Raw genomic sequence first — 15,825 nt, 5'->3', positions numbered from 1 at the left:
ACTGGCAAGAAGGGATAGGCTGACGAGAAATCTGTCAAGACATCACAGATTAACTAACTTCTATGGTACTAGAGGAAACAGTAGAGGGTAAAAATAGTAGCGGAAAACTGACACTGGAATTACGGATGTAGGTTGCAAATGCTACTCTAAGATCAAGAGGTTGACATTCAAGAAAAACTTAGAGCGGCTAGCATCAAATCAGTCAGAAGATTGATAAAAAAAGAGCCACCAACACTGCATAACGTCAATAACATAAATAAATCGCGGGTTAGAAAGAGAAACACGACTGTGCTTTCCAGAGCTTACCTCAGTAGCCATATAAAATGACAGGAGTAGTTTTTCAGCAACAAAGAGAAAGTTTTACTGTTTAACTGGCTGTACTCAGTCAGGAACGGAACCAACTTCTTTTAAGGCATCTTTTTACTGGTTGATATTCAGAATATCCATAGCTCAGCCAATCCAAATGTTGTACACAAATAAACGCAAAAACCCGAGTATTATGCTTCATAAGCAGAAGGAACATCATTACTTCTTCGGCGGAGCAGTCCCCTGGCAGCCCTCTGACTGCCGGCCACATTGGCCGAGCGGTTCTAGGCGCTTCAGTTTAGAACCGCGTGACCGCTACGGTCGCAGGTTCGAATCCTGCCTCGGGCATGGATGTGTGTGAACTCCATAGGTCAGTTGGATTTAAGTAGTTCTAAGTTCTAGGGGACTGATGACCTCAGACGTTAAGTCCCATAGTGCTCAGTCATTTGAACCATCCAACAGACTAATATCAGTCAAGAAGCTGAGCGCCTTTTCGAGCAGATGAGCTAGGGGACTCACACACTGAAAAAAAAATAGAGCATAGCCAAAAACATAATTAGTGTAATGAAATTTCAGGAATACATCTGGCTTGGGAACATGAGTGATTAACATTGCAAGATCACAGGTCAACGTGAGCTGGGATAAACCATTGCATTTGTTGAAATCTGGTACAATAATAAGAGGTGTAACCACCAGAAAGATCAATGCAAGTATGAAAACGTGCATCCAATGTGCTGTACTGGTGCCGGATGATAGTTTGTGGGATGAAGTTCCATACCTGTCATACTTTGTCGGTCACTAGGCTTAATGCTGGTTGTGGATGACGCTGGAGTTGTGATCCGATGATGTCCCGTATGTGCTCGATTTGAAACAGATCAGATAATAGAGTATGCTAAGGTAACATGTTGACACTCTGAAGAGCTTGTTGGGTTACGACAGCCTATGTGGGCGAGTGTTTTGCACGTGTAGCTCCAGTGGGTCAAGCACGCACGTAAGTTGGTTGCAAGCTCTCAATTGGTCTCCTCCTAATCAACACACCGTCATCCGTGGCACCGTGGCAGTACCGACTTCCAGCAGAAAACACAATCGACCCAGTGAACCCTCGCTTGACACCACTGTAGTTGCAAATGGCGGTGGTGTGGGTCAGTGGAATACACGCTACAGGGCGTCCGGGTCTGATCTGTCATGGAAGTGAACGATTTTTAACAGTTCTTTGTCACTGTGGTGCTATCTGCTGCTCACATTGCTGCTGCAGATGCAGCGCCAGACCGTACGCCGAACATGATGCTCTTCCCTCTCTGCAGTGCCAGCTAGCCGTCCGGAGCTCGGTCTTCTTCGTACCATACTTTATGGTGATCACCGCTGCCAGGTCCGTAACCCGGTAGCTGAGTGGTCAACACGACAGAATGTCAATCCTAAGGGCCGGGTTCGATTCCCGCCTGGGTCGGAGATTTTCTCCGCTCAGGAACTGGGTGTTGTCCTAATCATCATTATTTCATCCCCATCGACGCGCAAGTCGCCGAAGTGGCGTTAAATCGAAAGAGATGCAGAATAACATCCGATTTCTCGTACCTCTATTAATAGTCCTCGTTCACTCAGTGAGGTGTTGATAACGGCGTTCTTGTCTCCTTAGCTTTATTTTTAACAATACACTCACCACGTCCAATCTCAAAGGCAACTCTCACGTCCGTTGCAGTGGTATTTAAAGCAAACCTGGTTTCGCTCCTCATAGTGCTGTTTCTAAAGCCATTCGTATGCGACTGGCGCGATATTTGAATTTACATCATCTTTCAGATGTAGAAACAAGTCTACCAACTTAGGTTTGTCGCACAACTGCACCTTGGTGTTGAGATTTTCTTCTGTTAGGTTCCGTTCAGGCCGAAATAAACTATCTGCATATAAGTTGTTCGTGAGAAACCAGTGCACAATTCTGCAGCCGCTTCAGCCTCCACCTGCTGAATAACATAGCGAGATCAAGCCGTGACACGAGACGAACTGTAGACACAGTCAAATCTTGTCTACAGGGTTTCTGTAATTTCTGGCTTCATTCTGTAGACTTTCTTTCTGATTTTGCCATCACTGTGCTTCTAACATGTTAGCAGTCACATATGACTTCGCGAATATTATTGTTCTGTGCTGAGACGAAATTATTAGAATCATTCATGCAGATTTGCCAGACAAAAAGTTTGATATTGTCAATGTTTATCAGAGGCTTTAATGCAGACTTGGGTGCTATAAGCTGAATTAATTGTGATTGTTTTATTTAGCAGCTAACGAATTCCGTATTCATCGTTTTGGAAGGGATACAATTTATGTCAGATTAACATGGCCAATTTATAGAATGCAAAGGCTTATACACGGCGTCTAACAGATGTTACCAGGAAGAATGCCCTTGAAATAGATACTGGATCAGAGAGGTGGACGAACTCTTAGCGGCATGGAGCAGTGAATGGAGGGCCACGGTCGAAACTCATCAATTAGAAACTATAAAATGGTCAGTGTGGAGGTCATCCGAGTTTGGCTGTTGACTCAGCTGATAATATCCAGGCGATAAATAAAGTTTTCAGTTTTATCCGTCGGAGTGGGTTGTATATTTACATTTGAAGTCTTCGTTGTTTTGGTTCTGTTAGTTGACATAGGGCGGAAGGGGGGTCGCTTACCGCCGCGTTTGTAGGCCTGCGGGTACCTCGGGCTGCCTCCCCTCTCCCCCACATCTCTCACAACCCGAAAAAGTTATAATTCGTTGGACTGCTCCGGTTGGATTATTAACTTGCCGATTCTGACGTGGTATGTGTACGGTGGAACCTCGTTGGGAGGGGGTGCACCTTCTGCTGCATGACAGGCTGCGGAGGACATTCAGTCGCTCCCAGATGACATGTAGCCCACCCTGTTTTTCTATCTCCTTGAAAGCTCTAACAATTTATTTTTCACATCTTGTCGACGTCCTATACTTCGAGGGGACGTTCAGTCAGTAATGCATCACTTTTCTATCGTCTCTGCCAAGTTGGGTTGAAAGAACATGGAATTTGTCGTGGGATGTTATGGAGTATTCCCGCTGCAACTCCTATAGTTCAATGAAGTACCGATACAAGGCGGCGCTATAAGTAGCCTCAAAGTGGCCTCTGTAGCAGAGGTGCGTTTCAAGCAGAGAGCCGTCACTGAGTTTCCTTTGGCGCAAAACCAGGGCAGTGTAGATATTCATAAGCACTTGCAGAATATCTACCTAGACCTAGCAGTGAACAAAAGCACGATGAGTCATTGGGCAAGGCGTCTGTCATCACTGTGACAAGGTCGCGCAATCCTGTCCGATCTCCCACGTTCCGGCCGTGACTAGGCCAAAGTTGGAACGTGCGGACACTCTCATTCAATATTATCGACGGACCAATCAAACACCTCGCTGCTCAGCTGCACATCTGTTGGTGGTGCTGGCACGCTCGTTCACCGGATGGGGTGCTCAAATGGGCGTGTCCGCTGGTTCCCCCCCCCCCCCTACCTCCCCCCCCCCCCCCCAACATAAGACTACCCTCTGTTTGGCTTAATGAAGGATGTACTCCTCAGGAAACACTGCATGGATCATTGGAAGGTTATGCAAAAAAGGGGACGTTGGCTCCGCCGTCGACCAGCAAAATGTTACTATAAGAGCACACACTCTCCCAGTAACGTGGCATAAGGCCGATGCACTGAATGGAGATAGTTGAAAAACAGGGTTTTCAAGCCAAAAGAGGGGCAACAATAGGTAGTATTGTAATCTTGAATAAAAATCCTGTATAAAACCAATCTGCTTTCAGAAACACTGTTACATTACTTATTGAACGCCCCTCGTATATTTTCTTAGACCCTCCCCCTTTTGCTTACAGTTTAAATTGAAAAGTTTTCTCCCATTGTTCTGACATGAGATGTGAAGGTTCAAATGGCTCTAAGCACTATGTGACTTAACATCTGAGGTCATCAGTCCCCCAGAACTTAGAACTACTTAAACCTAACTAACCTAAGGACATCACACACATCCATGTCCGAGGCAGGATTCGAACCTGCGACTGTAGCAGATACAACATATTGTGCGTCATTTAAAACATGCAGCCAGTGAGTGGCAAATAAACTGCAATGAAAACCATTAAAGTGATTGTACAGTTACTTACAGACTGGTATTATGTGTAACTGTCCAAAAATTACACCATTTACTGATTTTTTCCCCTCATTATGGGTTACTAATGCTAATCTGTAAGTGCTACACAAATAAATAGATTAAAAATTTGAAATTCTAATTTATTCATATTTCTGTAGACTTCATTACGTCTGGAAATAGAACCCATGTGACAAAAGCCCTCCTGTGCTTAAATAAACTCCTAAGTATTTACAAGAATATCACTTCATGTGAAAATTTTCTATGGGGCTCAATTTTCTTCAGTATGGGAACAGGGCCTAAATGCTTTATTTGGATCACCGGAAAACTTCAAAGGACATACCTCTATCCTCTCTCTTCCGTAGGGATTGTGGATTTGCGTCATAAATTCTCCAGTCGCTCGTCTAGAGATGAATGTCAGCTGCTGTATGCTAACAAGTAGTTTATAATCATGTTCTTATAGAAATTGAGCAAATATATATTCATAGCTCTCTAACCCTCCTAGTCAACAATGACTATTCATGACAAATTAGTTTAGTGATTAGTGAAGCATGTTACTGATCTCCAAATGAAAAAGATTTGCCCTCTTCGTTGCCAGTGGATGTAATAAGTTTCCTTAACAAATCGACTGTTTTAACTACTGTAATTCTTCACAGGTGTTTTTGGACAGTACATTACAGTGTTAAAATAACTTCCATCTGTTCGTCCCACTTGAAACATAATCAGCTCCCAGCAATGTTAATGTTCATAAATTTCCCAGTAAAAGCTTCTTCCCGCTTACAAATGTGGATTATTACTCCTTTTTTTTCCTTGACAGATCGAAGATTCATTGCATGATAACAAAACAATACTCTAAATTTTAAACAAATTTCTTTTACTGATTAAACACGTTGGGTACTTCAGAATCATATTATACAAGGAAGACTAGCCACTAACCATAGACCACCTGCATATTTCTCAGCTGGTTTTGAACTTACGGCACTCCTGCAGAGAATATACTAACAAGTAAACCTACTCGCCCCCCCACCCCACCCCTCACCATGAACCATGGACCTTGCCGTTGGTGGGGAGGCTTGCGTGCCTCAGCGAAACAGATAGCCGTACCGTAGGTGCAACCACAACGGAAGGGTATCTGTTTAGAGGCCAGACAAACACGTGGTTCCTGAAGAGGGGCAGCAACCTTTTCAGTAGTTGCAGGGGCAACAGTCTCGATGATTGTCTCATCTGGCCTTGTAACACTAACCAAAACGGCCTTGCTGTGCTGGTACTGCGAACGGTTGAAAGCAAGGGGAAGCTACAGCCGTAATTGTTCCCGAGGGCATGCAGCTTTACTGTGTGGCTAATGATGATGACGTCCTCTTGGATAAAATACTCCGGAGGTAAAATACTTGCCGATTCGGATCTTCGGGCGGGGACTACTCAAGAGGACGTCGTTAACAGGAAAAGAAAACTGGTGTTCTACGGATCGGAGCGTGGGATGTCAGATCCCTTAATCGGGCAGGTAGGTTAGAAAATTTAAAAAGGGAAATGGATAGGTCGAAGTTATAGTGGTAATTAGTGACGTTCGGTGGCAGGAGGAAGCTGACTTTCGGTCAGGCGAATACAGGGTTATAAATGCAAAGTCAAATAGGGGTAATGCAGGAGTTGGTTTAATAATTAATAAAAAATAGGAATGCGGATAAGATACTACAAACAGCATAGTGAACGCATTATTGTGGCCAAGATAGACACGAAGCCCACGCCTACTACAGTAGTACAAGCTTATGTGCCAATTACCTCTGCAGATGACGAAGAAATTGAAGAAATATATAATGAAATAAAAGAAATTATTCAGATAGAGGAGGGAGACGAAAATTTAATAGTCATGGGTGACTGGAATTCGGTAGTGGGAAAAGGGAGAGAAGGAAAGGTAGGTGAATATGGATTGGAGCTAAGAAAAGAAAGAGGAAGCCGGCTGGTAGAATTTTGCACAGAGCACAACTTAATCATAGCTAACACTCGATCTAAGAACCATGAAAGAAGGATGTATACATGGAAGAACCCTAGACATACTAAAAGGTATCAGATAGATTATATAATGGTAAGACAGATTTAGGAACCAGGTTTTAAATTGCAAGCCATTTCCAGGGGCAGATGTGGACTCTGACCACAATCTATTAGTTATGAACTGTAGATTAAAACTGAACAAACTGCAAAAAGGTGGGAATTAAAGGAGATGGTACCTGGATAAACTGAAAGAACCAGAGGTTGTACAGAGTTTCAGGAGGGGATAAGGGAACAATTGACAGGAATGGGGGAAAGAAATACAGTAGAAGAAGAATGGGTAGCCTTGAGGGATGTAGTAGTGAAGGCAGCAGAGGATCAAGTAGGTAAAGCGACGAGGGCTAGTAGAAATCCTTGGGTAACAGAAGAAATATTAAATTTAATTGATGAAAGGAGAAAATATAAACATGCAGTAAATGAAGCAGGCAAAAAATACAGACGTCTCAAAAATGAGATAGACAGGAAGTGCGAAATGGATAAGCAGGGATGGCTAGAAGATAAATGTAAGGATGTAGAGGCTTATCTCACTAGGGGTAAGATATACTGCCTACAGGAAAATTAGAGACCTTTCGAGAAAGGAGAACCACTTGTATGAATGGCAAGAGCTTAGATGGAAACCCAGATCTAAGCAAAGAAGGGAAAGTAGAAAGATAGAAGAAGTATATAGAGGGTCTATACAAGGGCGATGTACTTGAGAACAATGTTATGGAAATAAAAGAGGATGTAGATGAAGATGAAATAGGAGATATGATAGTGCTTGAAGAGTTTGACATAGCACTGAAAGACCGGAGTCGAAACAAGGCCCCAGGAGTAGACAACATTCCATTAAAACTACTGAGAGCCAGTCCTGACAAAACTCTACCATCTGGTGAGCAAGATGTATGGGACAGGCGAAATACCCTCAGACTTCAAGAAGAGTATAATAATTCCGATCCCAAAGAAAGCTTGTGTTGACAGATGTGAAAATTACCGAACTATCAGTTTAATAAGTCACAGCTGCAAAATACTAACGCGAATTCTTTACAGACGAATGGAAAAACTAGTAGAAGCCGACCTTGGGGAAGATCAGTTTGGATTCCGTAGAAATATTGGAACACGTGAGGAAGTACTGACCCTACGATTTATCTTAGAAGCTAGATTAAGGAAAGGCAAACATACGTTATTAGCATTTGTAGACTTAGAGAAAGCTTTTGACAATGTTGACTGGAATACTCGCTTTCAAATTCTGAAGGTGGCAGGGGTAAAATATAGGGAGCGAAAGGCTATTTACAATATTTATAGAACCAAATGGCAGTTACAAGAGTTGAGTGGACATGAAAGGAAATCAGTGGTTGGGAATGGAGTGAGGCAGGATTGTAGCCTCTCCCCGATTCTTATTCAATCTTTATATTGCGCAATCAGTGAAGGAAACAAAAGAAAAGTTCGGAGTAGGTATTAAAATTCATGGAGAAGGAATAAAAAGTCTTAGGTTCGCTGTTGACATTGAAATTCTGTCAGAGACGGCAAAGGATTTGGAAGAGCAGTTGAACGAAATTGACAGTGTCTTGAAAGGAGGATATAAGACGAACATCGACAAAAGCAAACGAGGATAATGGAATGTAGTCGAATTAAGTCCGGTGATGGTGAGGGAATTAGATTAGGAAATGAGACACTTAAACTAGTAAAGGAGTTTTGCTATTTGGGGAGCGAAATAACTGATGATGGTCGAAGTAGAGAGGATATAAAATGTAGACTTGCAATGGCAAGGAAAGCGTTTCTGAAGAAGAGAAATTTGTTAACATCGAGTATATGAGTGTCAGGAAGTAGTTTCTGAAAGTACTTGTATGGAGTGTGTTCATGTATGGAAGTGAAGCGTGGATGATAAATAGTTTGGACAAGAAGAGTAGAAGCTTTCGAAATGTGGTGCTATAGAAGAATGCTGAAGATTAGATGGGTAGATCACATAACTAATGAGGAAGTGTTGAATAGGATTGGGGAGAAGAGAAATTTGTGGCACAACTTGACTAGAAGAAGGGACCGGTTGGTAGGACATGTTCTGAGGCATCCTGGTATCACCAATTTAGTATTGGAGGGCAGCGCGGAGGGCAAAAATCGTAGAGGGAGACCAAGAGATGAATACACCAAGCAGATTCAGAAGGATGTAGGTTGCAGTAGGTACTGGGAGATGAAGAGGCTTGCACAGGATAGAGTAGCATGGAGAGCTGCATCAAACCAGGCTTAGGACTGAAGACCACAACAACAAAAACAACAAACCTACTCGGTGGATATGCGCACATCAAAAAAAGTTTCGAATCTCCTCGGTTTCGAGAGTTCCGGAACCTGTGCAGAAAATCGGAATAGAGATCAACTTAAACATTATTTCCGCCCTTTTTATTGCTCATGAAAACCACACATTGCACGTTATATCACCATACAACGAGAGCTTCAGAGGTGGTGGTCCAATTTGCTGTACACACAGGTATCTCTAATACCCAGTAGCACATCCTCTTGCATTGATGCATTCCTGTGTTCGTCGTGGCATATTATCCACAGATTCATCAGGGCACTGTTGCTCCAGATTGTCAGTTTCCTCAAAGGCGATTCGACGCAGACACCTCAGAGTGGTTGGTGGGTGACGCGCCCAGACAGCCCTTTTCAGTCTCTCCCAGGCATCTTCGACAGGGTTCATGTCTGGAGAACATGCTGGCCACTCTAGTCGAGGAAGTCATTTACAAGACGTGCTCACTAGGGGGGGGGGGGGCGATAACTGTCGTCCATGAAGCTGAATGCCTTGCCAATAAGCTGCTGATATGGCTGCACTATCGGTCGGAGGATGGCATTCACGTATCGTACAGCCGTTACGGCGCCTTCCATTACCACTAGCGTCGTACGTCGGCCTCACATAATACCACCCCAAATCAGCAGCGACCTCCACCTTGTTGCACTCGCTGGACAGTACGTCTAAGGCCTTCAGCCTGGCTGTTCTGCCTCCAAACACGTTTCCGACTATCATCTAGTTGAAGGCACATGCGACACTCTTCATTGAGGAGAACTTGATGCCCTGAATGGTCTATTCGGCATGTTGTTTGGCCCGTCTGTACAGCGCTGCATGGTGTCGTGGTTGCAAAGATGGATCTCGCCATGGACGTCGGGAGTGAAGTTGCGCATGATTCAGCCACTGCGCTCAATTTGAGTCTTAACACGACGTCCTGTGGCCGTACGGAAAGCATTATTGAATATGGTGGCGTTTGTCAGGGTTCCACCGAGCCTTAATCAGTAGCTAGCGGTCATCCACTGTAGTATTAGCCCTTGGGCGGACTGAGCGAGGCACTCTCTGTATTTCCTCCATGGCCGAAAGAACATCGCTTTGGTTCACTCCGAGGCGCCTGGACACTTCTCTTGTTGAGAGCCCTTCCCGGCACAAAGAAACAATGCGGACGCGATCGACCCGCGCAATTGACCGTCTCGGCGTAGTTGAACTACAGACTACACGAGCCGTGTGCCTCCTTCGTGGTGGCACGACTGCAACTGATCGGCTATCTGAGCCCCGCTCCGCCTAATAGGCGCTGTTCATGCATGGTTGTTTACAACCTTGGGCGGGTTTAGTGACATCTGTGAACAGTCAAAAGGACTGTCTGTGATACAATATCACACAGTCAACGTCTACCTTCAGGAGTTCTGGGCGCTGGGGAGATGCAATACTTTTTTGATGTGTGTACTTCGATTTTGATCACCTTTCATTATACTCTAGTATAGGGCAAGCAGGAGACACAGTTTTTTCTATACATGCCCATGTGGCCGTTAAGGGGTCAAACACTACCTTGAAAAAGGTTGATTGTAATATTCCTGAATGATTCAAAAAACTTTCATTAAAATTTCTGTTGTTCCTGATGTACATTACAACGGTGAACCCCGGTTTGTCGTAAGCCTTTTTTCGAAATCCCCTCCCTTCCTCCTACGGTTTTTCATTTCGACATGTGAATAGCGAAACGTACAGCATAGAAACAATAAATAGGTTTGTAAAGAGAGAAAAGAGGTATGTCGTTTGAATGTACTTTGGTGATTTCCGGTGATCCAAATAAAGCATTGTTCTGAGAGGAGGCTATATGATGAACATCAACAACGTTAAAACGAGAGTAGTGGAATGTCGTTTAATTAAATCAGATGATGCTGAGGGAATTAGATTAGGAAATGCTTAGAGTAATACATCAATTTTTCTGTTTGGGGAGCAAAATAACTGATTGTGATCGAAGTAGAGGAGATATAAAATGTAGACTGGCTATAGAAATGAAAGCGTTTCTGAAGAAGAGAAATTTGTTAACATCGAGAATAGGTATAAGTGTCAGGAAGTCCTTTCTGAAAGTGTTTGTAGGAAGCGTAACCATGCATGGATGTGAAACAAGGACGATAAATAGTTTAGGCAAGAAGAGAATAGAAGCTTTCGAAATGTGGTACTACAGAAGAAAACTGAAGATTACACGGGTAGACTACGCAACGAATGAGGTATTGGATAGAATTCTGGAGAAGAGGAATTTGTGGCATAACTTGACTAGAAGAAGGGATCGGCGGTAGGACACGTTCTGAGGCATTAAGGGATCACCAATTTAATAGTGAAGGGAAACACGGAGGGTATGAATTATAGAGGGAGACAGAGATGAATACGCACAGGAGATTCAGAAGGAAGTAGGTTGCAGCATTTATTCGGAGATAGAGGGCTGCAGACGATAGAGTAGCATGGAGACTGCATCAAACAAGTCTCTGGACTGAAGATAACAAACAAAAACAGCGGCATAGCAACGTCAATACCAAATTTAATAATTTATGATGAAGTGATGTTGCAATTGTTTGAAGTGCTTCGTACGTAAAATCAAAGTGCATTCAGAACATTTTGGGCTTGAACAACACTGCACTTCCTCATTGTTGTACAAAATTGCAATAATGTTAAGACAACAATGCACTAACAACTTCAAATATAACAAATGTGAAAATGTTAAAGCTTGACGACAAAAATAAATACATCAAATGTAAAAGCATGTTGTACTTGTGTTACCTTTTTTGCATTTGGTGTATTTACTTTTGAAGTCAAGTTGTAACATTTTCAGATTCGTTACATTTGAAGTTGTGTATGCTTTACTGTTGTAAAATTGTTGTAAATTTGTACGATAATGAAGTGCAGTGTCATTCAGGTAAAAAACTGTTGATTGTACTTCGATTTTGTGTACAAAGCACATCAAACAATTGCAATAGTACTTCCGCATACGCGGGATTGACTTTGGTATTAACAATGCTATATGTTTCGATATTAGTCAGATATCGAAATGAAACACAAAAGGGGGATGGAGGGGTTTCCAAAAAAGACTTCCGAAAAATCTGGGTGCACTGCTGTAATGCACGTTAAAAACCATAGAAAGTTTATTAGAAGTTTATCTGTTACCGTTTCAACGGTGCTCATTCATAAATATAAAAACGCCATTAGTTTTCAAGGCAGTGTTTTACCCCGTTGACGGACTTCAGGAATGTGTAAAAAGTCTTATGTTGCTCTAGACTGAAACATAATCAAAGCCGGCCAAGGTCAAAGTGTATCCACTGATTAAGTGTAATTGGAAAATACCCGTAGTGGGCATCATGATAAAAAAAGTGGACGTGATTACAGACTAATATTGCTAATATTGGTGTAGAGGTAGCATCGTTGGCTACTTGTCTAACAGTTTTTGCTCCTGTGTTCCAACCTCACCACTGCTTAAATTTTGAATGATCGTTATCAGCAGTGGTAGTCGAAGATAACCGGCATAAGAAGTCACCCTCTTTCTGCAACGGCCTTACCAAATACGGCGGAGGAGCGGACAGAGGTTCATTGAACCCTCTTCAACTTTCAGTGTGAAATTACCCCTGAAAGGTGGAAGAACCAGCAATAATAAACGGCACGAGGATCCAGAAGGTAATGGAAACCACTGCAATAGACACATAATGTGAATCTACGGGACATATTGCCTGGCAAGATTGTGCCACTCGGATCACCAGGAGAGAGCTGCCAAGGGGGAGGTAACCATGAGGAAAAGACGGAATAATCAACGAAAGGATAAAGTTCTAAGAGGCTGGGAGTGGAATGTCAGAAGTTTGAACGTGGTAGGGCAGCTAGAAAATCTGAAAAGGGGAAATACTAATGCTAGATAAAATGGGTTCAGTGAAGTGAAATATAAAGAAAACATTCAGACAAGTGTAGGGTAATATCGACAGTAGCTGATAATGGAGTAACGATAGTAAAATTCGTCTATGAATCGGAAGGTAGGGCAGAGTTAAAGTGAACAGTTCACTGACAGGGTTGCTCTAATCAGAATCGACGGCAGACCAACACCTACGACGATAGTTCAGGTATACTTGCCGACGTCGTAATCTGAAGATATGAAGGATGTCGAGGATACTGAAAGGGTACTTCAGAACGTAAAGGGAGATGAAAATCTAATAGTAATGGGGATTGGAATGCGGCTTTAGGGAAGGAGGAAGGAGTAGAAGAAATGGTTTCGGGAGTATGTGGGCTTAGAGAGAGAGAGAGAGAGAGAGAGAGAGAGAGAGAGAGAGAGAGAGAGAGAGAGAGAATTCCTAGATTTCTGGAAGGCATTTGACACCGTGCAGCGCTCTTTCGGTTAATAAAAATAAATACAATAATATATGATATATTGACGAATATGAGCAGTTCAAACATGATTTCCGTATTAGAAATCAGCGTATCTTACTGGATATAAAATTTTCAACAGATTGAAGTATCACATGGTGTACACCAATGAAGTGAAATAGTAATGTTAATATTGGCAATATACGTTAATAGATGCGGTGAGCAGCACTGTCAGAATGTCTGATTGTGCTGTCTACAGGAAAGCTTTATTACAGCAACTGTGTGTGGAAAGACAGAATGGCTTGGAGATTTCTTCTTCTTCGTTCGTTGAACGGTGGTTCTCTCTCTGTTAGGGTGACTCCAAGATAATTCCCGTAACAAAAAAGTGTACGCACTAGTATCCAGTTAAAAGCTACGTTCAAAGGTCTGCATGTCGTTATTTTAATATTTAGGGGTAAGACCTTACACGATACTTCGATATCGGGGGAGGGTTCTTCGAAACTGTAGCGCACGTTCAAGGAAACAGTAAACAAAAAGTTTTGCTGCACAGTTCTGAGTCATTCTAAATGCGTATCAAAAAACATAAAAACAATTAATTTATCGCTTACCTAGTAATAGACTGGTGTAAAGCAGTTGAAGGTCTAATGGAATTTGAACGCAAGAAATTTGATCCTCTGCTCTGAGTACGCTGTATAACAAATTTAGATAATCAGTATGAATAAATTGAATGCAGTACTGCCTCTCTAAATTAATTGCCGTAGGAACCACGAATAAGGGGGCGAGATACTAGAAAATTAGAAAACTTAAGAGGCATACAGCCATTCTTCCCTCACTCATAAAAGAATGTAATAACAGACTTGTTCAAATTCATGCATATTATTATCTGCTAGTGGATTATGTATGGAGTCGTAGCTAGTGCAGACATTAATATGAAGACATGTCAGCTTACGTCTAACGTAAAGTCCACGTGCTCTCATTTGCAAGCAGCAGATCTAAAGCCTCCATCCTAATTCCCATAGTTAAGTTTTCTGTAGTTTTCCTATAGTTGAAGTCGAATGCGATAATGGGTTCCTTGAAATGGTCATAGTTTCATCGCTACCATCCAGTATGATCTAGCACTCTTCTACATTTACTGGATATTAAATCCAGACATTCCTTCTCTACATACTATACCTATTGCATATAAATTAATATAGAATTTTTGTTCTTTCATTTTATGTATTCTGTTCACAGGGTTCCAGATAGGCTGAAAAGATCGGAGATAAGCGGCAGCTTGGTAAAAGTGCGTACCGTTGTTGCAGAGGAATCTTGGGGCGTCTCCACACCAAAGACAGTTCAGTGATTTACGCGATGACAATGATGGTACATCAGTCTGATGAAAGGACAAAACCGGTCAGGCAATGGCAGCAAATCTTAGATAGCAATAATGAGTACTGTTTTTAAGACATGTGAGAAATACCGAAATCTCCATATGTGGTCACATTTTATATTGTTACAAATAGCATTTTTCCAAGACACTCCATCAATTCATATTAAGTATCTTTTTTTTTATGAATGACAAACAGAATGTGAAAAACTTTCATACATTGTGGTGTACTGAAGATGTCAGTATTAGTATAGTCTCCAAAATTGAAGTTATATTTTTCTATTGTCTAAAATGGTACTACATTAATTAAATTGCTCAAAATAGCTTGTGTAGATTATGCTGGTGAAGAATATATTACCCTTACTCACGTTCGTTCGTGTGTGTGTGTGTGTGTGTGTGTGTGTGTGTGTGTGTGTGTGTGTGTGTGTGTGTGTGTGTGTGTGTGTGTGAGAGAGAGAGATTTGCTTCGTGTACTTTCGCGTGTATGTCATTTATTTTGTGTTCTTCCCCTCTCTGTCCATCCTTTTTGTGTACTTTTGCTTCTGTGTCTTCTTTGTATAGCTGTGCGTTCTTACTCTGCTTTATGTCCATATTTCTACATATTGACTTTGTCATTCATTTGGCCCAGCCTGTATTGATAAACTTGAGTAGACCAAAGGTGTTTCAGAATTCAGACTACAGCAGCTTAATCTAATGTGACTGGATTATGAGTTCCATTATTTTTAATAAGACTTTCATTGTAGTATTTGAGAAAACAACTTAAAGTTCACACAGAATATTCAATTGTACTGCATGATGCACCTTTTTAATGAGTTTATGAGTAGTACTGGTGATTTAAATTTTTTGCCTACATACTGATTCGTATAAAATTTTACTCTAGATGCGCGTTTTATGAAGTGTCACGTGTTAAAAAGTTCGGCTAAGTTATCTACAAATAGAAAAGTCAGAAATAAAGTTTTCTTGTTTCTTACTTTGTCAGAATTGACCCTTCACTGTTTCATTTAAACTATCAAGTATCAGTGTTGTTAACTTTTCAGAGTTTGAAATGTTAACATCTTGATGTTAATTGCATTGTTGTAAATATAATACTTTGTTTCAGTATTTTCTCCTTCAGTACCTGATTTTCATATTTGAATTAAAAATTTATTAAAAATTAAACAATTATGGTGGAATATTCTACTTTTATTACCATTGATGTATTTACAGTGTTAAAGTAAAATTGTTTGTAGTAATTGGAAAGGGGATGTGGGTAAGGTAGAGAAAGTACTGACTAATGTGCTTGAGAAGTTAGTATTGCCTGAAATTGTGCTTGTCTCAACTACCAATCACACATAAACATGAGCTGTTCTCCTCTTGCAGTGATCAGCCAGGAACTGCTAATTGCAGAAAAGAGTC

The 15,825-nt window shown here is 41.7% G+C and overlaps 1 protein-coding gene across 1 annotated transcript in view; it reads left to right on the top strand.

Moving 5' to 3' along the window:
- The window catches only part of LOC126336108 (uncharacterized), a 64,466-nt gene extending 49,712 nt beyond the window's left edge, over positions 1-14,754 (top strand). Inside the window, exon 3 of the mRNA XM_049999587.1 lies at positions 14,298-14,754. Coding sequence (XP_049855544.1) covers positions 14,298-14,406 — 109 coding nt within the window. The 3' untranslated portion in view covers positions 14,407-14,754. The remainder of the gene's footprint in view (positions 1-14,297) is intronic.
- The last annotated feature ends 1,071 nt before the right edge of the window (positions 14,755-15,825 follow it).

This window comes from Schistocerca gregaria, chromosome 2 (genome assembly GCF_023897955.1).
Source record: "Schistocerca gregaria isolate iqSchGreg1 chromosome 2, iqSchGreg1.2, whole genome shotgun sequence".
NCBI lineage: Eukaryota > Metazoa > Arthropoda > Insecta > Orthoptera > Acrididae > Schistocerca > Schistocerca gregaria.
This window is presented reverse-complemented; position numbering and strand designations above follow the sequence as displayed.